Here is a 23,999-nt window from a genome sequence, read left to right as displayed (position 1 = left end):
GTTATATACAGATTAATTAAAATTGATTTTTTATTTACTAGAAATGTAAGTTTATAGGCAATAAACAAATGTAAGATTTTAAAAAAAGAGTTGGTAGTTCTTTTGTTTGGTAGCTCACACTACTACGGTAGCTCAGAAGTTTCATAATTTTGGTGACCACTGCTTTAGTCCTAATATGATGTTACTACATCTAGTGGACATGATTTTCACACTTGTTTTAATACATGGCGTCAATGTTATAAATTTTACACTTTGAAAATGTATCATTGTAAATGAAACACTGTAATTTAGCAAATTAATTCAAGCGAGTTCAAACAAATTCGGGAAATATAAAATGAGTACAAAGGGTTAATATAGAAAAATGAGTTTTTTTTTTTTTTTTTTTTTTTTTTTAAAGAACAGCCATGTAAATTTCTAGCACAGAGGATCTTCCTTTCATTGGTTTCTGAAATCAAACAATACTGCAGAGAACATGCTGCTCGCAACAGAACAACTTACATTAGAAAAGATTGAACACATGATACTAGGAACTGAACTTACCTAGTTACATCAAGCTTCATTCATCAGTGGTGCAAATTTAATTCATAATATAAATTTAAAAGCGTTTCTATATAGATTTCAGTGTGTACTTGCAGGATCAAAGAATCTGATTAAGTTAGCCTATTATTCATAATGGTTGAAATGATTACATAAGAGGTTTTGTTATAAAGTAAGGTTACTGATTTTCTTTTACTAATTTTTATTATTTGTAATTTCTAATGAAATAATTCAACAATTTTGTTCTTTATTGTTCATAATGTACATAAATAATAATATTATTATATAGTTCTTTCTTCTAATTTTTAAAATGTTTTGACGAAAAAAAAAACTTGTCCACACATAATTAGACACATGCGACAAAGAATTATTATTATTATTATACCTAATATTGTATAACACAGTAAATATTTTTTTCAATCATCGTTTGCATTATGTCAATCAAAAATAGTCACATATTTTCCATACAATATGCACAGATCAAAGAAAACACACTCTCACACACAGAAAACAACACATAGTAATAATGGTAGGTTTATTTTACACTATTTTTTATTTTGTTCATTAGTAACAAAAGAGAGAGAGAGGGAGAAAATAAAAATTACAAAATTTTCATGGGAGAAAAGTTATAAAACATTTTTTTCATAATTCAAAAACATGTTCTTTAAACAGAGAAGATTCAGTGAAAAGAAACCAATCTTCTTATTTTATATCCATATCAATGTCTTCAGAACACCAGTTATAAATAATATCATTACAGTTTTTTGTCTGTTTAACAAAATCTGATTTGATAATTATCCCCAGTATTAGCGTACTGTATAAATTATAACCTAATTAGTTTTAATGAAAAAGCATTCTCTCTATATATTTGTGCATATCATTTTCTTCTTGTTATGTTTATAATAATCTCTATTATTATTACTGTTATTTCCTTTATTTTACACCTGTCTTCTTTCTACCTAATCCTTGCACATACCATGAAAAACACAACATTGGAATGTGTGTGAGCATTTTGTGTTAATTTGTCTAATGTTATATATACGTACAAATATATATATATGTATGTATGTATGCATAGTGTGCGTATAATCTGATGTATATATATATAAACTTTTGATTATGAGGCATTTTCTTTCAGGATAATCTTATATCATGATGAGAAGTATTAAATGAAGTGAAATCATAAAAACTACACTTTTTTCGTTTTTAAATAAATTAAAGAAAGAAAGAGGGAAAGATGATTATACTGGCAATAATTTTCAACAAATGTCACACACAACAACACATGCTATACATACATATATATATAGTATATATGGTATCATCCCACAGGAAACAAGAATCGCACATGATTCAAACACACGCAACAGCATTCAGTCATTCACGCTTTGTTTGATACGCACACACACACACACATACACGTACTTATATATTCCTCATACTTTTAGACATTTCACATACTATACTTATAACATGATATTTATTTTTGCAAGATTTATCACACAAATCATATGCTTGACACCCTTCAAGTTTCCACATAAATCTCTTTGTCATTGTTATCTTAAATTTCATAAGTTTTTGTTCATAAGATCCTTTATTAATGTCCTTTTTAATATATATAATATAAATCTTATACACACACATACATACTTGTTCATACATGCACACATGATAACACTTCTTGTTTGTTGTTGATATTTTCTTGTTTAACGTTTCCAAACATCATTTATCATCATCTTCATCTATATGTAAATATATATTTATTATATATTATTTAATTAATTCACATTTATTATAATAATTAAAGTCTTATAGCAACTTCAAGATTCAGATCTATCAGGGTCAGTAACATTAATATTACTGTTATTACTAGATAAAGGACTATTCGTTGTGGGTGACGCCGGAGGAAGGGGGTAATGAGTCTGTTGTAACCTTTGTTGTCGTAACGCTGCTAAAGCTAAACTTCGTTCATATTCATCATCATCTGATTCGTTCACATTAATCTCAGTGTCTGAGGATGATGAATACCCTTGATGAGAATGTCCACTTTCTTCATGAGCCAATGCCAATGCTGCAGAAGCTGATGCTGAAGATATCATTGGAGACGGAGACGTTGCCGATGATAGCGTTGGCGTCACTTTGGATGTTGGTGTAAATGCACTATTTTCTCCTCCCATCTGGACTGTAGGGACTAATTTCTGGGGTGTACTGGTTTCCGGGGATCCAGGGGTGGAAGCGGTACGTCCTCCCGGCGAGCCAGGCATGCCGAAAGGCTTTAGGAGGTTCATGCGTTGGTGGCGCCTCCATTTGGCTCGTCTGTTGGAAAACCAAACCTGGGTTAAAAGTACACACGGGTTTTAGTTCCTCATCTTACCACCCGGGTCTCTACCTTTTTTCAGATATGACTTTTTCTTTAAGGGTTCATAGAATAAAACCAATTAATATTACAACACCAAGAACCAGTGATAAGATTAGAAAATACAAATAAATTTTGGAAATATTTTCGCTATTTCATGAGAATCATTATCGATTTTTTAAGCTAACTAATGGACAACACTAGGAAGTCATTTTTAAATTTCTATTCCCGTTACAAAATTTCAAACATATTATATATATATATATATATATATATATATATATATATATATATAATTTGTAATGGTAACAAGACTCTTCTCTCCTGATATTTTAGTTTGGTTTTCAATCCACTATTTTATGTCATTCCAATGTAAAAATTTCTACTTCTGTGTTATTTAAGTGTACTGTAGGGCGAGAAATTTAAAAAATATTTTCTCGTCCTCATACTTCTACTCCTGAATTAAGTTTGCACTGCCAACATTTAATTGTTACTAAGTGTTTGTAATAGTAAGAATATTTTGAAATTTGTATATTTTTAACACAGAACAAAAGATTATTATTATTATTACTTCAACCTTCATCTAGAGTAGTAATATTTCCCTCTGTAATTCATGGATCCTCAGGACGCCTCTACACGAACCAAAGGGACTGTCATCATTGCGAAAACAGTTACTGGGTTCCATGAACCACTTATTAAATTGAGAAGTTGTGTTGAAATCATGTCAATCCTTTTTTATGTGCTGTTAACAATAAGCTATCAACGCACTGTAGGCTACAATGCATTACTATTTACATCAAAATATGTTATTATTTTTAGATGTAAACTTAATGAAGAGTCAGAAATTATACTCAAAATATATTTCTTCGAGATGGTTAACTTAAAGTAATTATTTTAAAGATGCAGCTGTTATATTACTAAACTAATTTAGTGCAGTTTCACACATTTAGTGAGAAATGTTCTAATGATAATAAGTTAGTATTTACTTCTCTTTTGTGGATTGCTCAAGTATTGCATGATTCTTAATGCTGAACGCTGCATAAAAGGAAACACAATGAAGAATTCTAATTGTGAAAAGTCATTATTTTAAAAATTCCTTAATAAGTTTTCTATATGTCCTGCAGAATCTGGAAAATTATTATCTTTATGTTCAAAAATTAAGTAAATATTGGAATGGAAGAAAGTGTGGTAATATTATTATAACAGTGAAAAAAATATTAAAATATATTTAAATGAACATTCTTCGTTATATGTAACTTATGAATTGCCCAAAACTTCGATTCGTATCAAGATGAAGTTTTCTCTTAATTTTAAGTCTCAAAAAACACATTATAGTTATGATTATTATTGGACATGTTCCTTTCATGGCCCTTAGGGGCTTTCAAAAGATTTGAAAACAATGATTTACAGATATATGCTTCTTCGAGAGGGGAAAGTGACAGTTTTATGAATTTGGATTCATGCTAATGTTAATTAGTTCAAATTTAAGTTTAAATTTATGTTTTCCTAATTTATTTTTGATTGAATGAAATAGTATGGAAACTTTGATCCATTGTATGTAAACAAATTGTACCAATAGCACTATCACCAACTGAATAAATCTACTATTATAACATTCCTCTTATCACTGTATGTGGTGTTAGCAAATCCATATCATAGGAACTAAAACTTGAGAAAACTCTTCTTATGCTGCGATCTGATGTGCTTTTTTTTTTAAAAAAAATTATCATATAATATAATCATATTTTATTCATTATTTGAAAATTTTATTGAACTAAATTTATATTACATGTTCAATAATTCATACAAAGCACTCAGTAATATACGATATTTGAAATCAAAGTGTTCTTTAAAAAATTAAAAGACTTAAATTTCGATAACTATCAGACATCTCAAGTTTTAGTATTTGAAAAAAGGTAGAGACCCGGAATGAAAAATTAGTAACTAAATTTATACACAAAAAATAAACAAAGCTTTATCACAAAATAAAAAAAGATGCAATATCGCATTTCTGGTTACCGAAACATGCTTAGGAAACTAGAATCGAAGTATACTTAATACTATTGCTTTAGATTTTGTGTAAGAGAATTATAATATATATAACTATATTTATAAAATTAACTGGTCAATTAATATCTTAGACAAAAGTAAGATGAAAGCCTAATTTAAAATTTTCAATAACTTTCAGTAAAATTGACACCTTACAGTATTTATCATTTAAATTAATTGAGTTTCTTTAAATTTGGATTAAAATTAACTTATTGATAGATATTAATTAATAAAATTCAAAAGTAAAAATGTTTAAATTACATATATCAGATGTTCTAAAAATGGTGCTCACGGACCACAGAGCATTATTCTACAGGTCAAAATAAAGTAAAAATGTTATGTGATGATTTGACCTTAGGGGCCTCATTCAGCCGCAATGGGGAATCAAAATTCCACAACGTAGCAACGTCGCATATTAACTTGGAATCATTATCATCATTCTACAAATCAGTGAAATCGATCGATAGTAAGTGATGCTAGTATCAATCTGTTTCGACTTAAACTGCCATGTGCAAAAACTAATGCAGCTATTTGATAGATTAGTAGATCTACTCTATGGTTCTTTATTTGCAATGTTGCCACATAATACAATTCATGTCTCCAGACAAGGACACGAAAGGCATATAAATATTTTTTGCTTTATTATGACTTGTAGAATAGTGCTCTGTGGTCCATGAGCGCCATTTTTAGAACCCCTATATATATATATATATATATATATATATATATATATATATAGAGAGAGAGAGAGAGAGAGAGAGAGAGAGAGAGAGAGAATATAATAAAGGTATGAAAAATGTTGGCACTTCGCTGATAATGAATGATTCATAAATTTTAACGAAAAAAATGGCAAGAAGGCATTATAGGGACACTTTTCAAAACATAGATATGCGACTTGTAATATCGATCTTTAGGTAGAGTTTGTTGTATCATATGTGTGTAGAGTTTCTGTTTATTTTTATTTTATTTTATTTTTTTGTTTATCATCAGTAAATTATTTACCATGAATCATTAACGAAGATTTATTTTTTATTAGTAACTTTAAATTTCAATTTGCCAGTTCATTGTTATTCACATGGATTCTATATCATATCATATCTATCATATCTATATCTGCTATCAGATCAATTTCTTTTTTTAAAGTAACTTTGGTTAAATTTACTTAATGGTTAGTTTTTAATGAGAAATTAAAAATATATAGGCCTTGAATTTTAAAAATCGAAGTCATAAATATATAGTCAAGCATAGAATCGGATGTCTACGGAGTGAAGATCAACTGTGTGCTTTTTTTCAATCACGTTAAAACCCACTGCAAAATCAATCTGAAATTTTAAAGATTTCAATTAAGATATGATACAAATATATTTCTTCAATGAATAAGAATTAAATACAAAAGTATTATCAAATATTACGTTATCCTATATTTACTTTTCATAATCAAACAAAAAATTTTTTCTTAAATATTGTAGAAGAAGCAACTGTCAAACTACGGTAAAATCATAAATATTTTAATCATACATATGTAACATTGTATGCTGGTGGATATAAAGCAAGCGGCACAAATATCTTTAGCAATGTTAATTAATCTGCCATTTCCTATTTTCTCGTAGTTCTTATTTTATGAAAAAAGAGTTCATAAAAGGAAAACAGAAAATTAGTACCTGCATAAGAATAACTTCTTGTATCTAATCTCATGTTTCCCTTTCTGGGAGAGAATATTTAAATAAGTTACGCAGAGATAAATAATTGCATCTTTCATTGCTATGACCGTTGAGAATGGATGGAAACCAACAATAGGGCCGCAATTATTCCTTGTATATGGACCGGATACGTAAGAGTACTTGACGTAATCAAAATTAGAGAGACTTATGAGAAATTAGACTTATAAATATTAACAACGGTATGATATGAACAAGAAAAAGGAGAAAACATGATTGTTACAATCTGTCGATTTATGCACAAAAAAGAAAAATAAAAAAGTCTTAACGATTTCGAAACGGGATATATATATAAAAAAAATGAACTTCAAAGAAGAGCGTATGGAAATTAAAGCATATAAAATTAGATATAGGAATCTAATTTGCTCACAATACCAATCTATTACGTCAGTTACTCTAAGACAAAAGAATTCTTTTTCTATTCATTGATAAAATACAATGATTCCATTTCGTTTTATTTTCTTTCTTCCTTTAAGTATTGGTCAAGACAAGCTTGTAGTAATTATTTGATTCACATCTTTCTTCAGGACGCAATTAAATAGCCATTCACTCACTCCTATTACAATTTCATATGTTTTTCTTTCTGTAATACTAATTTAAATATGTAAAATAGTTTTCTTTAAATTTATTCTCCTCTAATTATCTTAAGAATAAAATGTACTTCGTTTAAAAGAAAGAGAGAAAAATGTGTTTCTCTTTTTAATATTAACAAGCTTTGAGACATATTATACACTGAATTAAAATTTAAGGTTATTCTGCGGGAAAAGAGACAAGAAACTCCGTAGCAAAATGCGTTGTAATTGGTTCATTAACTATAAGATACAGTTAATTCAGATAAATTTGAAGCGTTATTGAAGATTTAGGGTCTACAAGTAAGGTAAAAGTGACAAATACGGTTAGGAAGTTATAAACACTGTATTATTATTATTATTATTATTATTATTATTATTATTATTATTATTATTATTATTATTATTATTATTATTATTATTATTATTATTATTGTGAAAATTACTCGACTTTGCATTCGTAAATTTTATATTGTACTAACGTAAAATAATAATGAATGCGATTTTTCCACTCTGTTTTACGACGCATGTTGAACACTGTTTACAAGGCATAAATAAGAAGTTATGTTTTGTAAAGTTAACAAAGATTGTAGATTAATGCAAAAACAAAAATCTATACTATATTGTAATAAACCCTTTTTACCTATGCTAAATATCAAATGAACTATTAAAATGAATAGGTACTTCTGTTGGTATAAATACAAGTGGAAAAGTATATTGGACAAAATGTGATAATGATAAAATTTATTTCTGATTTGATTTAGGAAAGTAAATTAGTTTTGAAAAATAAAATTTATTTTACTCGTGAAACGTAAAGTGGATGTAATACTTATAATAAAATATTACAACGAAACCTGTAGGTAACATAATCTGTTCTCTTTTTTTTATTACAACTCAACGTATTGCAGGAGATTTATAGATGCCTATTACGACCTGTAAATGTGAAGCATTACTTTTATACTGTATATGAGTAAAGAAACAAGAGAAACTTAAAGTAACTCTAGAACCTTTTGAAAATGGAAAGAAGATCGAGATTTTGAAATGTTCTGTTTCAAGATCAAGACTGACGTCCATATTTCAACTTTTTCACTAACACGCACTTTTCATTGACCATAAAGAAGAAGACGTTCATGCTCTTTTATCTAATGTGCTTTTGACAAACAAACTAACAAAACGAACAAACTAGCCTTTCTGAGGAATTATTGTCTAAAGTTTAAACAACCATCAAAGTTATGGAAGAAAATCAGGGTCACCCATTTTTTATGAAGATTTTATTTTTCTATTGTAACAAATATAGTCTACATTAATACTTTATGTACTACATTACTTTATGGCAGGTTTCAAATTAACAATATCTGGTTTTTGGATCTTATTAAAATAGTAGTCAGTTAAAAGTTAAGAAGTGTACAACCCGAAGCTAAGCGTTTCTTAAGCTGTGGTCTTCGAGGTACTTTCTGGTTTTCTTAGATTGAACATTAGGCCAAAACGGAAAAAAATTAAATAATAATTAATTAATTAATAAAAATTGAAAGCAATTGCATATTGCTAACTTTACTTAAGAATTCGAACAGGTATAGAAGATTAAATAACAGATTTTTAATAAGTAAGTTTAATAAATAAATATATTTTACTTAATAATTATTATTTATTTTATTATTTAATAAATAAATTAGTTTAATAAGGTAAAGATTACACAAATTCTGATAGCTTATACAGATGTATCATGATAAAATAAAATATCATGATAGATTTCAATTATTAAAAAATTAAAATGCAATTTCTTCTATTAACGCCTAATCTTAATAAAAAATCTTAAGAACAAAATTAAGATTATCGCTATTTTTTAAAAAAAAAAATATTCTAATATATCGGTGTCTGCTCAAGAAATTATGTCAAATAGAACAAAAATAGAGTAGTCTGTATGACATTCTGACTAATAAAAGTTGGCCCCAGTTGAAAAAAGTTTGAAAAACCTGCTCTACGGGATTATAATTGCTAATTCATTATATTATAAAGAAACAGTGTTATATTTTGTGTTGTAGATAAGTTATTTGTAATTCAGTTATTGTAAATAATAGAAACCCTACTTTTTTTTAAAAAAAAATCTCTGATCAAGCTTCTATTAGAAATCGATTATGTTATTTACAGGTTTTCATCGTAACTACTATTAGCTAGATAGGAAAACGAATATATATAGGATGATTTATTTACCTGAACTCTGGCTTCGGATAGATTAGTTTTTGACGCCAATCGTTCTCTAGTACTGACGCACGGGTAGTGGCTTTTCTCGAACTCCTTCTCCAGTTCTTCTAGTTGTTCCGGAGTAAACGTTGTCCTGTTCCGCCGGAATTTCGGTTGTTCGGCTGAGTCTATGCTGGCCGTATCATCCTTCCCTTCATGGTCTACTTTTTTTCATATACGAGAAAAGAAAAATAAAGAAATTTTATAAACGAGAAAAGAAAAATAAAGAAATTTTATATACTAGAAAAGAAAAATAAAGATTTTTTTTATACGAGAAAAGAAACATAAAGAAATTTTATATACGAGAAAAGAAAAATAAAGAAATTTTATATACGAGAAAAGAAAAATAAAGAAATTTTTTATACGAGAAAAGAAACATAAAGAAATTTTATATACGAGAAAAGAAAAATAAAGAAAATTTATATACGAGAAAAGAAAAATAATGAAATTTTATATACGAGAAAAGAAAAATAAAGAAAATTTATATACGAGAAAAGAAAAATAAAGAAAATTTATATACGAGAAAAGAAAAATAATGAAATTTTATATACGAGAAAAGAAAAATAAAGAAAATTTATATAATAAATGGGTACATTTGTATCAATTATTAACTTAACGATGTTGAAAAAGACAAAGATATGTTACTATTATTTGATTTAAATCTCCCTATCAGTGTGGATTAGTTGCCCAAATTTTCACTTCATTTATTCCAGGAAAATAATTTTTGTTTCAATTCGATATAGATAAAAGGAATATACTGTTACATAGCAACTCCTATTCTTTCCCCATAACATTAAATACTGTATGTAGCACAGAAATACAAATTTTAAATTGTTATTCTATGGATAGTATATTACTATATTCTTTCGATTTCTTTCCTTGATATGTCTTGAAAATCAAGTTTGTTTCTTTGCAATACTAGTGTTTCAATGTACGTATATCCTCATATTACGGTAGATTTAATACATGTAATATCCTCAGTGTGAGTTTTCTGCTCACTTTCTCTAATCTACGAGAGTGGATCATGCCGGTGAGTCTTTCGATATTTGCGATCAATTTTACGATATTGCAGTTTTATATAAATTTAAATGGAGATGTTTGATTAACCGTAATGCGGCTCCTTCTAATTCAGACTTTAGGCAAGTGTAATCTCTGGTTCAATTTCAACCTCTGACAAGTAGGTTTTGGAACGAAATAAAACTGGGTTTTCTCGGGTTCTCCCGTTTCCTCCCATTTTCGTTATTCCACCATTATAATCTGTCTCATCAGCATTGCCTTCCTTAGCCTCCGCGCATGATCATAGGGCGTTGCAGTCGAAGAAGGTTCCTACTTATGTTTAGCATATTAGGTTTCTATAATATACAATGCATTGTAATTTCAAAACATTCATATAGAGAACGTTAAATTTTCTTAATTATTTGAAGTTTCTTTTGCTACTTTTTCACGGAATGTCGTTATCATTTTTCTGCATTTTTATAGCAACGAGAGAGATTCGAATGAAAACCGCAAATGTGCCATATTTTGTTTTCTAGGCATTCGAAAATTTGCAGACACAATTCTTGATGTCTTTTCGAGTTGATAGTACGAAGCAGTGCCAGTAGATGGGGTTGAAGCTGAGTAACAGCTAATTCAATATGGCGGCACCACTACGCAGTTGTACCAAGAAGGAACAGCGTCGAGTTATTCGATTTTTATGGAGTGAAGGTGTGAAACAGGTTAATTTTCATCGGAGAAAGAAGACGAAGAATGGGGACGCTTGTATGTCATAACAACAAGTATACGAGAGGTGTAAGAAATTCACAGAAGGTACGACTTTGTTGATTGATGCTCCCCCTCTGGGTCAGACTCATTGAGTTGTGACAGAGGAGTCCATAGACGCAGCAGATCGGCTTATTCAGGAAAACTGGCGTGTTATCCTGGCTGTAATGGCTTCCTTTTTGAATGTTCTTTGGTTCAGCACAACACATAGTGCATATCGAACTCCGCTACAGAAAACTGTCCACCTGGTTGTTTTTTCGACAGCTGGCGCAAGAACTGAAAGATCATCGGGTTGACACATGTCAAGAGCTGTTGAAGTGTTATGAGCGTGAGGATATAATAGCTCACTTTGTCGCAGCCAGCCCTCCGCAGGGAAAGGCATGTTGAATTATTCTAGAATAAGAATGATCCTACTCTGGAACACTAAATGTCCACGTACCACAGTGACTAGTGCCACCTGCACAGACTTTCTCAAGAATTATTTGAAGCAAGCAATACGCACAAAGTGAAGGGGATTGCTAAGTGCAGATCTTTCGCTTCAACATGATAACGCCCGTCCTCATTCTGCTCGTGTAACCATGAAAACCATCAACGTCCAAGCTTCAAGTACCTCCCACTTCTGCCATACTCTCCAAATTTGGCATCATCAGATATCTACATGTTTGATCCATCTGAACTGGACTTTTTGAGTTTTGCGTCCTACGTTTATGCCGGCTAGGTTAAAGGAGACGGTGATGATGAGAAATGAATGAAATGGTGGAATGAAGAAAGTGTGAGGAAACGGGAGAACCCCGAGGAAACCCACGCACACGGTGTTTGAAAGTTCACTTGGTGGGAGCAGGGTTTGAACCCGGGATCCCATGAACCCCTTAAAGGACAAAAGTGCAAGTCTAATGAAGACGTAAAATCGGTGGTCCACGAGTGGCTACAGAGTCAACCAAAATAATTTTTCTTACGCGGTGTCGAATCACTTCCTATTCGATGTCGTAAGTGCATTGAATTGGGAGGGGGACTATGTAGAAAAATAATGTACAAGGAAACATTCTCCCTGCAGTAAAATAGTGGGGGAAAATAATTGCGGTTTTCATTTGATTCTCCCTCGTATATATTATGCACATCTATGAGTTGATTTACTCAAGGTCAAACTAAAATGCACATGAATGCTTGAACAAAAGAATCGTGCATGAGTCTAATATTATCTACTTTGCAAACATTACTGTTTTGTGTAGGTGTAGGAACTTTCCGAGTAAACGGACTATGCGCGTTACAAAGCCATTACTAAAATCTATGTTTCCTCTGAAGAGTCAGGAAGGAACTTCCCTTCAGCAATTAGGAAGGATACAAAGCAAGAATTTGCAGTTTTTTCTTTATTTTTAAATTTATTTGCTCCTTTAGAAATTACCCTTGAGATGAAGGTGGTTTTGTCTACTTACAAATGAAACAAATATTTTATGTTACTTTGGTAGATGTTTCTTCTTGTTAAAAATCTGATAAATAAATTCGGTAATATTTAAACATCTTTACATGCAGCAAGCTTCTTCTATGGACTTGATAATACTGCATTTAAATATAGTGAATTGTTGACAATTAAGAGGAAGAGGGAGTGGATATACCTAGTAAGGATTAAGACAGTGACGAGCAAACTATGACTCGCGGATCAAACGCAGCCCTTGCAAAGGTTCAATCTGGCCCGCGACATGATTCCTAAATTCTAATCTTACGAATAAAGAGAAGAATAAAGGAAAATAAATAGTTCTCGATTATTTTATTTTTACTTCTTTCCTTTTGTCTACTTGGCTTAATCACCACACAATAATTTATTTACTTATATATTCACAATATTAAGACGTTATGTTAATATTTGAGAGTGGTGCATTGGCTGCTAAGATTGTAGCAAAGAATATAGCTCTACTTCATAACCATCTTTCAATCATTAATAGGACTTTGTATTGCAAGAATGTTGTTTAATGTACCACCAGTGATGCCAGCCTGAAACGTTATAAAATCCTATCTCGAAAGGCAGAAATTCCCATTTTGCTCTTAAGTTTCCCACTCGCTATACTAATTACAAAATTTTCGTCATTTATAAAATATGAAGAATTGAAACTACTGTACGTCTTTTACTTTCATCAATATTTGAGTGAATTATTCGTAAATTTCGATCTTCTAATAAGTACTTCCTAATAATTTCTAATAAGTACCTCCTAATAAATACTTCCTAACTCCTAATAAGTACTTCCTTACTCCTAATAAGTACCTCCTAATAAGTATTTCCTAATAAGTACCTCCTAATAAGTACTTCCTAACTCCTAATAAGCACTTTTCTTAATTAAAAGAGACTGTTGAAATTGTTGGATGAAATTTTGCTATCAGAATTTAGTATTTCCATCACTTTCCTTGTGTCCTGGTGATTAATTTACTTTCCTGTATTCGGGATTTTTTTTTAAACTCCAGAGTACAATTTAATTCCTTGTGCTTGTTTCTTTGAGACTCACTAGTTCCTGCATAAATAACTTTCACACTAACACACACACTGTCCAACAAAATTTGACAATTAGCACTGATTTCACGTTTATTCAAGCGTCATTAGCCTACATCCTGCTCATAGAGAATTTTATTGGCGGCGATGAAATAAGTATATGAAAAATCTCATATATGCTGCTGCTAATTTTTGGCGAAAATTCCCTTTATCCCTATTCGAAAACTTAATGTTTAAAAATCCCACAAAGTGGGATTTTTCCTACAGATTGACATCACTGCGGACCACTCACTATTGTTTATAATACTAAAATGTATTGACCTACCTAAAGTTTTTCTGTTTTCTTTGGTCTCCTCCTTAAAGAAGTTTACCTATCTTTGTATTAAGAAATTCGATTTGGCATATTGGGCAAAAACACATTTCATTATATATATATATATATATATATATATATATATATATATATATATATATCGGCCTTTTTGTTTGTTTGTTAAATGGAACAATAGCTCAATGTCATGATAGATCTGATACGCCAATGCTACACCGAAGGAAGCTTCATGAACATATTACAGTTGTAATTTCTTTTCCTGTATTAGGAATTAAATTCCTTAATCCCAGAAAAATTGAAATATCCAAGCTGGAAGCATTTGAAATGTGGTGTTGGCGGCGAATGCTGTGCATATCATGGACTGAAAAAAAAATGAAGACGTACTAAATGAAGCTAATGATGGATGACAGATCATGAAGATTATAGGAAAAAAGAAACAGCATGCGTGGCCATCTTATTCGGCACTCCGGTTTGATCACCGTGTTGATAGAGGGAAAAGAGAAGGAAAACCAGAAAGAGCAAGACCAAGGATAGAATATCTAGATGCAGTTACGAAGAAGAGACCTTATTAAAGTATAAAACAGCTCTCCGTATGGAGAGAAAAGTTTTAAAATTTCCATGTGGCCCACTAACCTATGGTTGAGGTGAGGAGGAAGAAGAAGAATCCCAGTTCAATGAATGATGTTTTTGTTCTTTATCAGCATTCTGGAAAGTCAATCGTATTTCGACCCGAACTAGAACCTAAGAGCATTTATTTATTTATCTTGGAACTTTAGTCATGCATCACGTAAAATTGTGTCACTTTGACAATTAACAATTCAAATTGATAGCTTTTTTTTTTTTTAACACACACCCTGCTGATAATAGTTGTTGGTTATTGAGGTATATGACCTCTCCTGAATCAGTTTCGAAAAAAAAATCGGCCGCAGAAGAATCGAGAGAGAGAGAGAGAAAGCTTAAGAACAGGAAGTTGAAGACAACAGACTGTCCCAGGGTAATCAGTATCAGATTGAATAATAGCCTTGTGTTATAGAGTAGTGCAGGTTGATCTGTTGTTAACAAAGCATAGCCTATACGTATATAGACTATGAACAGGAGGAGATGGAAAGGTGAAGAAAAAAAGGCTTAAAATCAATGGTGAAGGCAAGATTGCATTCCGTATAACCACGGGTGGCATTGTTCGCGAACCAATTGATTGGCGACAATGAATAACGAGAATGGAGCTGAAGAACATTTTGACTCTTGAAGAATGATTGCTTGATTGTCAAGCGCGTCAGACTCGAAACAATGGTACCTGTTCATTAAGTCGTGAAAAAAAATTCCCTCCTTTTGGTTACTGGAGAACACGTCGAGAGAAAAGCAAGCTGTACGTTCCCAACATACACACACACACTATCCGGAGTTACATATGAATTTTAACAAGACAAAAGTGTGATGGTGATAGTACGCGTATATACATACTGCATACACATATATATACATCTCCCCATATAAGTAGCAATTATCTCTTAATATTATTACACATTAGTAACTCTGACATCCCTAATTCAGACTTAAATTGAAAATCATAGTGGTTATATCCTATGTGTGGGAACATTAATTTGCAATCTAGTCACGAACGGTACTTGCCATTAATCAGACAGAGCGTGATACACTTTCATTAGAAAAAAGCCTTAAAAATATTACCATCAGACTTGTGTTATGTACTATTATTATTATTACTAAATGTTTATATTTAAGGAAACAAAATATTCCGTCGTTATGATCACTACAGTCGAAATTACCGGTATGTTCGTAATTATTATACTGTATTATAAAGTACTAATTCAATTTCGTTGTAAAATTTTAAGTATTTCATTTTAATGTATACATTTAAAAAAAAAAAAAAAAACTCTTGTAGTTTTAAAATCTCGCTCTAGTCTGGTGGCAGAGAAAGAGAACCTTGCATTTTGGGGTGACCAAGGTTTTTTGATGTTTTCTTATAGATTTTGATGTGCTGAATCCAAAACTGCCGGGTGCAACTCTGGCACCCTTGAGCATTTCCCACAAAACTCACTAACGATTTCCCATTCCCCTTTTTATTAAACAATCGTTGACTTCGGGGAAATTATCTGTAACTTCAACAGTAGTTAACGTAGAATAAAAATTCAAACCTCGTTCTGCTTCTAATGAAACAGTCTTTCCAACTATGTTAATCACTTGGGGCTGCGACGAACAAGAAAGGGAAATAAAATGGGAAATTCTGGAAAATTCCCTCCCAAAGCATCTTTCAGCTCTTAATATCCAAAAGCCGTACCTCGAATCTACATCCGGAAAGAAAAATATTTTTATATTTTCGTGAACTTTCGACACTAGTAAACAATATTAGGAAGGGTACCGCCCTGGCACCCTTGAACATTGCCTATAAAACTCACAATTTCCCATCATTTGTATTTTACCAAAAAATTATTGACTTCTGGGAAATTATCTGTAATTTCTACAGTAATTAACGTAGAATAACGGTTCAGACCTTGTTATGCTTCTATGGGAACAGTCTTTCCAACTATGTTAATCACTTGGGCTGCGACGAACAGGAAAGGGAAATAAAATGGGAAATTTCGGAAAATTCCCTCCCAAAGCATCCTTAAGCTCTTAAAGTACAAAAGGGATGGGGTGTATCTACTTCCTAAAAAGAAATATCTTTTATATTTTCATGAACTTTCGACACTAGTAAACAATATTAGAAAGGTTGCCACCTTGATCATTTCCCATTAAACTCATGATTTCCCATCATCTATATTAAAAATAGTTCATTGCGGGAAATGTACCTTGAACTTCTGTACAAATTAACAAAGAATAATGCTTCATCCCTTTCTGCTTTAGTTCGAACAATCTTTCCAACGATATCAGCCCTTAGGGCAACATTTGCAATTTCGAGACAATTTTATTAAGCATGAATGTAATGTATTTAGACTGTTCCAAAATTTTCTATTATCAGTGTATTAATAAATCTTACGTTAAAAAAATAAATATTCTTATAACTTTCTTCGATTTTTATGATTTTGATTTAAATGTAGCACCTGTAATTCGAGAGGTTTCGGACACTTAGATAATGAATGTTCTAGTGGTATTCTAAAAGCCACACTTAGCTGTAAAAAATGGTTATTCAAGATAAACTTACATAATGACTTAAGTATATCATATTTATTTGTAATATTATGCCTCACTATTTTCTTCACTCTCGTCAGCGTCGTTATGTGTGTACGTGATTAGTTTGTTGTAGCATCTACCATCAAAGCATTTACGGAACATTGTACAAGGTAGTTTACCTACACAACTACATCTTCTTGTTGAACAAGGTTTTACTGACGAACAGGAACATTTGATGAGGTGAAGTACATCGGCAGGAGCTGGCTCAACATTTGGAGGAAGCATAACTGGCCTTAACGATTTGGTTGTTTCATCACGTGTCCATCCATAACAAGTTGGATCAACATTTGGTGAGTCTGCCCTGTCTGCACTCAGCCAAATTAGCATTTGTAGATGTGCGCGCTTTACATTTTGTTTAAAAGCTTCCGACGTGGGTGGAAGAGAGCAAAGTAGTGGGGCTCTTGTGTGAACAGATGCAGTTTTTTTCTTCCAAACGTTAATACGTACTTCTTTCATAGACTTCACACTTTCTACACCATAGCATGCAGCTACAAAGTCAGTTGCTTCTTGTTCTATATCACTGGTTATCTCTTCCTGATACCCCAATTTTTTCAAGCTAAGTCCTTTTAACACTTGTTTAATGGCTGTTGATTTTCTTGTATTATAGCCACCATATTCATGAGTGACTTCAGGACTCCTAATGATCGACTTTAAAAACTCGAAATCTATTCTCTGTGCTCTGTACACTGAATAAACTTGAGATGCAAGTAATGCTAGAGTTGGCACCTATTTTACTGAGAAATGTTGTGGCATTGGTAGATTTTTTGGCCCTATGTACCGGTGTACAGGCACTCCACTAGTCACACGTTCCTTCATTTCTCCCTTTGTAATGCGACAAATTTTGTTACTGTTGCAACTCCATGACTTCTCCACTTGAGTTATCAGCAAAGACATACTGTGAGTTTGACGTAGGCCATTTTGAGATGAAATAGACGTGTCGAAGTTGTCATCAACAGCTTGCACAAATCCGTCTGTTGAGGGATTAAGTCCTTGCAAAGTTGGTGCTTTGTTGGCTTCTGCTGCAGCTGATGTTTTAAATCTTAGGGTCTTACTGTAAATACAAGTGATTCCAGACTTATAGAATTCGTCAATGAGACGTTCGTTGTTCAAAAGCATAGCAAGAGCAATCTGGAGAGTAGTTGGCTGTTTTGTCAATGCTGCAATTACCATATTTCCAATGAGTATTGCAGGTAGCTCAGTAATGCCAAGCATCTCTAATATGGAAAGTAAAGTTTCACTAACATTATTTTTAATATTGTCTTCAGAGTGGGTAGTTTCGTAACTTTTCAATCTATCATCAGGCTTCTTCACTTCATTCATTATCTTTGTACTTAGTTCTTTTACTGTTTCTCCATCATCGTCATCATCTTCGGTATATATTCATCGCAAGAGCAGCTTGATTTTTAAAGGCAGGAATGCTGTATAACCAGGAGAGCACAATACTAGAAGGTCTTTACTTATTCTTTCCTGAACATCTCTTATAATTGCAAGACGATCAGTTCTAGTTCCACCGTTCTGTTGATAAAGATGGTAACCTTCGATGGAGTTCCAAATACGAGAGGTGTCCTCTTTTAAAGCTGTCGTGACTGCGTTGATTCCATCTCCGTCACTTCCTTTATTTATACTGCGTTTCAGTGAAAAAATTTTAGCTGACTTACTGGACAAAAATTAATTGTAACAGTCTTTGTGGTAACGAGCGTCTGCCGCATGTAGATCTCTAACAGCTCCATTTACAAGCACTCGAACAGCTTCGGATAATTCGTCATTTCTAACATCACATATTTTGAGGATAGCTTCTTGAATAGTCGGTTGCCCTGGACGATAGACCGTTCTAAGAAGGTGATATCTGCGCCATCGACTTGGATTTTTAGGATCAGGATCGGAACAGATCTCTCCACAGAATAGACCCGCAGTACGAAAATTGAAAGATTTTGCATCTGATCTACTAATCCGTTTCACCTCTGGTTCAGAGGAGATTGATGGGATGCGCACAAGACAAGATTTGTGGCTGTCCTGACTCGAAAATGTGCTGTAAAACTGATGTCTCGACTCGAAAATGTATATTTCTCTATTGGAAGAGTCGTGTCTCGACTCGAATTTTGTCAGAAAAATCCTGTCTCGACTTGTCTCGTGTGCATCCCTAGTTGTAAACTCACCCATATGTTCACTAAAAATTGTTATGTCTATGTGATGGCTGCTACCTGTATATATATAAAAGGTTGAATTAATACATGGAGGAACGTTAGAATTAATAACGATAAAAAGATAAAAGGAAATTTAAACATTAAAATCAATGAACTTTTAGCCAGCAATCATAAACTGAACTTAAATTGTTAAAAACAAAAACGAATACAAGTACTAATATATCCTACTGCCCAAATTATATGAGGAAGATAATTGTACCATTTATTATGCTACTTATCAATTCTATAAATGTAAATTCCTTTTAAATTTTAATTATTCAAGTGTGTATTGCACGGTTACGGTTCACATGTGTACGGTTATTTTCAAATGTAGAAAGTTCATGAAAATATAAAAATATTTCTTTCGGAAGGAGATACACCCCATCCCTTTTGTACATTAAGAGCTGAAAGATGCTTTGGGAGGGAATTTTCCAGAATTTCCCATTTTATTTCCCTTTCCTGTTCGTCGCAGTCCCAAGTGATTAATATTGTTCAAAAGACTGTTCCGATAGAAGCATAAGAAGGTCTAAACCGTTATTCTACGTTAATTACTATAGAAGTTACAGATAATTTCCCAGAAGTCAATAATTTTTTTGGTAAAATACAAATGATGGGAAATTGTGAGTTTTGTGAGAAATGTTCAAGGGTGCCAGGGCGGTACCCTTCCTAATATTGTTTGTTAGTGTCGAAAGTTGATGAAAATATAAAAATATTTTATTTCCGGATGGAGATTCGAGGTACGGCTCTTGGATATTAAGAGCTGAAAGATGCTTTGGGAGGGAATTTTCCAGAATTTCCCATTTTATTTTATTTTCCTGTTCATTGCAGCCTTAAGTGGTTAACACTGTTGGAAAGACTGTCCCATAGAATCATAACAAGGTCTGAATCGTTATTCTACGTTAATTACTGTAGAAATTACATATAATTTCCCAGAAGTCAATAATTTTTTGGTAAAATACAAATGATGGGAAATTGTGAGTTTTATTGGAAATGTTCAAGGGTGCCAGGGCGGTACCCTTCCTAATATTGTTTACTAGTGTTGAAAGTTCATGAAAATATAAAAATATTTTCTTTCCGGATGTAGATTCGAGGTACGGCTCTTGGATATTAAGAGCTGAAAGATGCTTTGGGAGGGAATTTTCCAGAATTTCCCATTTTATTTTATTTTCCTGTTCATTGCAGCCCCAAGTGATTAACATAGTTGGAAAGACTGTTTCCATAGAAGTATGACAAGGTCTGAGCCGTTATTCTACGTTAATTACTGCAGAAGTTACAGATAATTTCCCAGAAGTCAATAATTTTTTGGTAAAATCAAATGATGGGAAATTGTGAGTTTTGTGGGCAATGTTCAAGGGTGCCAGGGCGGTACCCTTCCTAATATTGTTTACTAGTGTCGAAAGTTCATGAAAATATAAAAATATTTTCTTTCCGGATGGAGATTCGAGGTACGGCTTTTGGATATTAAGAGCTGAAAGATGCTTTTGGAGGGAATTTTCCAGAATTTCCCATTTTATTTCCATTTGCTGTTCGTCGCAGCCCCAAGTGATTAACATAGTTGGAAAGACTGTTTCATTAGAAGCAGAACGAGGTTTGAATTTTTATTCTACGTTAACTACTGTTGAAGTTACAGATAATTTCCCCGAAGTCAACGATTGTTTAATAAAAAGGGGAATGGGAAATCGTTAGTGAATTTTGTGGGAAATGCTCAAGGGTGCCAGAGTTGCACCCGGCAGTTTTGGATTCAGCACATCAAAATCTATAAGAAAACATTAAAAAACCTTGGTCACCCCAAAATGCAAGGTACTCTGCAAATCTTATGAACTGGCTGCCAGACTACTCTATTTTTCATGTTTATGAAATGAAATCAAATCAAATATTTCAGTTGAACGTCCTACGATTATGCCCTATAGTGTGAGGGAGAGGATGATTAAGGCAAGTGAATGATGATGGAAGAATTGGCGGAATGAGAAAGTGGAAGGAAACGGAGTACTCCGAGAAAACTCACGGACACAATGTTGTCCACCACAAACTTAGTTCACCGGCAATCGAACCAGCTATCCCACACACCAGAGGTAAACGCTCTAACACTGAACCACCGTGCCCCCTTTTTCTTCTTTAATTGCGTTTAATGTAAATACAGCTAGTTAACGTAGTTTTTTTTTTTTTTTTTTTTTTTTTTTTTTTTTTTGAACTTTCCACACTAACGGGATATATGCTTTCCAATGGCTTAAAATGTAGCTTTGACGCAAATGTTGTCTACCTGTCGAGTTTGGTAGGAAGTCACTCTCTAAGGAAGAGTTAAATAATAAACTATGTATATGTCCAGTAGTTTATTTATTTATTTATTTATTTATGGTTAGCGTGCTGATTGTTAGTGCTCATGGTCACAAACTCAAACCCTGCTGGAGCTACACTACCAAGGACAAGAAAACTATCATGCAGTTCCTTTTTAAAATAGAGCCAGAATTTCATAAAAACGAAAAAAGTACATGTATATTCTTGTATATTCGAGGACTCGTCATAATGACAAAACAAACTGTGCATGCCGGTACCAACTTTCGTTACCTAACGTATGTGCACGACGCAGTCGCTTTATCGAAAAAAAAAAAAAAAAGCTTTGAAGCAAAAGTACCTATTAAGTTATTCTTACCTGGTAATCGAGGTCCAAGGAGATCAGGGGGTGTACCAGAAGTGACTGTAGCCGCAACTGCGTCAGCTGCTCCAGGCGTTAGAGCCGCAGCGGCACTTGCGGATGAGGTGGGAGCTAACGGTGACCAGAGAGGTGCAGCCGCTGGGTGCCAGGGGAAAGCGTACGGGTGATACAGTCCATAGCCTGCCGCACGAGCGAACTCCGCTGCTGCTCTCTCCGCCGCACGGTTTCTCAGGATCCTATTAATACTGCTAACACTCGGAGCCGTGGAGTTAGTACACACACCTGTAAAATAAACCAAACCAAGAAAAGATTCAATAAAATTCTCATAAATTAAAATTCGATTGCTAACGAAACCGTAACTTTTTGTAACAAAGGCTGTGCGTAAGTGAAGAACGCAATAGAGAAACCCACTCAATACGTGATTGGTATGGAAATATTCTTTTTCACAACAACAACAGAACCAAACAAGTAACATGTATTAAAATAGGTAATATACACAGAATCTGAAAAAAAAATATTGCAAACAAGGGTAAGTATAATCAGATCTACCTTTGGACATATTGCCCGCGTAGGCTGTGCAGAGGTATTATTTATTTCTAAAATATGTATAGTTTAAGGTCAATGTTCCGTGAAGCAAGAACACTACGTGTAGGCTACATGATCAGTGGTGGTCTGAGATTTCAGAAAAAGTATCCGACCCTAATTTTTTTTGACATCTACAAATGTAGTTGAGGAGATGGGTTTGCTGCACCGTATGTCATCCTAATGCGCATTTATTATTATTATTATTATTATTATTATTATTATTATTATTATTATTATTATTATTATTAGTAGTAGTAGTAGTAGTAGTAGTAGTAGTAGTAGTAGTAGTAGTAGTAGTAGTAGTAGTATTGTTGTTGTTGTTGTTCACCATCTACAATCAATCAATCGGCGGCAGACACCACCAATGAGTGAAGAAATGTAAATGAACGGCGTTTAATTTCGTTTTTGACAAAATGACTGGAAAATTTGAACAACGCTACTGTATAAAATTTTGTGTCAAACTTGAAGAATCCCACGAGGAAAGGACCGGCAAGATTAAACAAGCGTTCGGGGATGATGCCATGAGGTCTCATTGATGAAGCGTAAACAACAGGTTTTAATTTTCTTGGTCAAACACAGTAGAACTGTGGCTTGGTAGGATTTTTACTCTTCCGAGATGGCTGTACGTAATTTGTAGTTTTTCCTTCAGCTGAAAATGCCTCTGAAAGGAACGAGATTTCAGTCCAGAGAAGAAATCATGCAAAATGCGACGGACCAGCTGATCACGATCCTGCAAGAGGTATTCCGCCGCTACTTCCAGCAGTGGCAGAACCGCTGGGAGAAGTGTATTGCAGCCCGAGAAGAATACTTTACAAGAGATTAATGTAAGATTGTGTTATCGAAATAACATTCTTTGTGTAAATGAAAGTCAGGTACAGTAGAACCCTTCTAATCTGCCGTCACCTTTGGACTGGGCGCATGGTCAGAACGCAAAAAAGGTCGAATTATCAGAAAATACAGAAATATACGGATTTACAGTAAAATAAACCATCTCTGAACTAAAATAAAGTGACTATATTGTTCTCTACAGTAAATACAAACGAACAGTGGGCACTAAAATCTGCACAGTACAGTCCCCTATTGAAAACACGCATAACGAAAGAAACGATACAAAAGATAATGGAACACTAAAGTGGACATGCGGTAACAGCAAGTAAACAACAATGCTGCGACGGCAGTAAACGACAATGGGACTCGTGAGTCACCGACGAGTCAGGACAAGTTCGGCTTGAGCAGGTCGCATCAATCGGAGTGGCGGACCAGCCGAGGGTGGACGAGAGGTGTTCTACTGTACTTTTCGACCAAACCTCGTATCAGAAAAAATTCTTCGTATAACAAAACTTAGAATTTA

General features: G+C 32.9%; 1 protein-coding gene across 7 annotated transcripts in view; it reads right to left on the bottom strand.

Annotated features, from left to right (window-relative positions):
* Positions 1–764: 764 nt before the first annotated feature.
* LOC145680771 (paired box protein Pax-6-like) overlaps positions 765–23,999 on the bottom strand; it is a 559,249-nt gene continuing 536,014 nt past the window's right edge. For 5 of the 7 annotated variants that reach the window (XM_081751760.1, XM_081751763.1, XM_081751761.1 and 2 more), the window contains 3 exons: positions 22,061–22,345; positions 9,441–9,634; positions 765–2,870 (listed from right to left, as the gene is read on the bottom strand). In XM_081751760.1, the coding sequence (XP_081607886.1) occupies positions 2,358–2,870; positions 9,441–9,634; positions 22,061–22,345 (992 nt within the window). In that variant the 3' untranslated portion in view covers positions 765–2,357. The remainder of the gene's footprint in view (positions 2,871–9,440; positions 9,635–22,060; positions 22,346–23,999) is intronic. The other 2 variants (XM_081751759.1, XM_081751764.1) reach the window with 2 other exon arrangements.

Source organism: Thermobia domestica, chromosome 3 (genome assembly GCF_964235325.1).
Source record: "Thermobia domestica chromosome 3, izTheDome1.hap1.1, whole genome shotgun sequence".
NCBI classification, from domain to species: domain Eukaryota; kingdom Metazoa; phylum Arthropoda; class Insecta; order Zygentoma; family Lepismatidae; genus Thermobia; species Thermobia domestica.
Note: the sequence above shows the minus strand (reverse complement) of the source record. Positions and strands in the feature narration are given on the sequence as shown.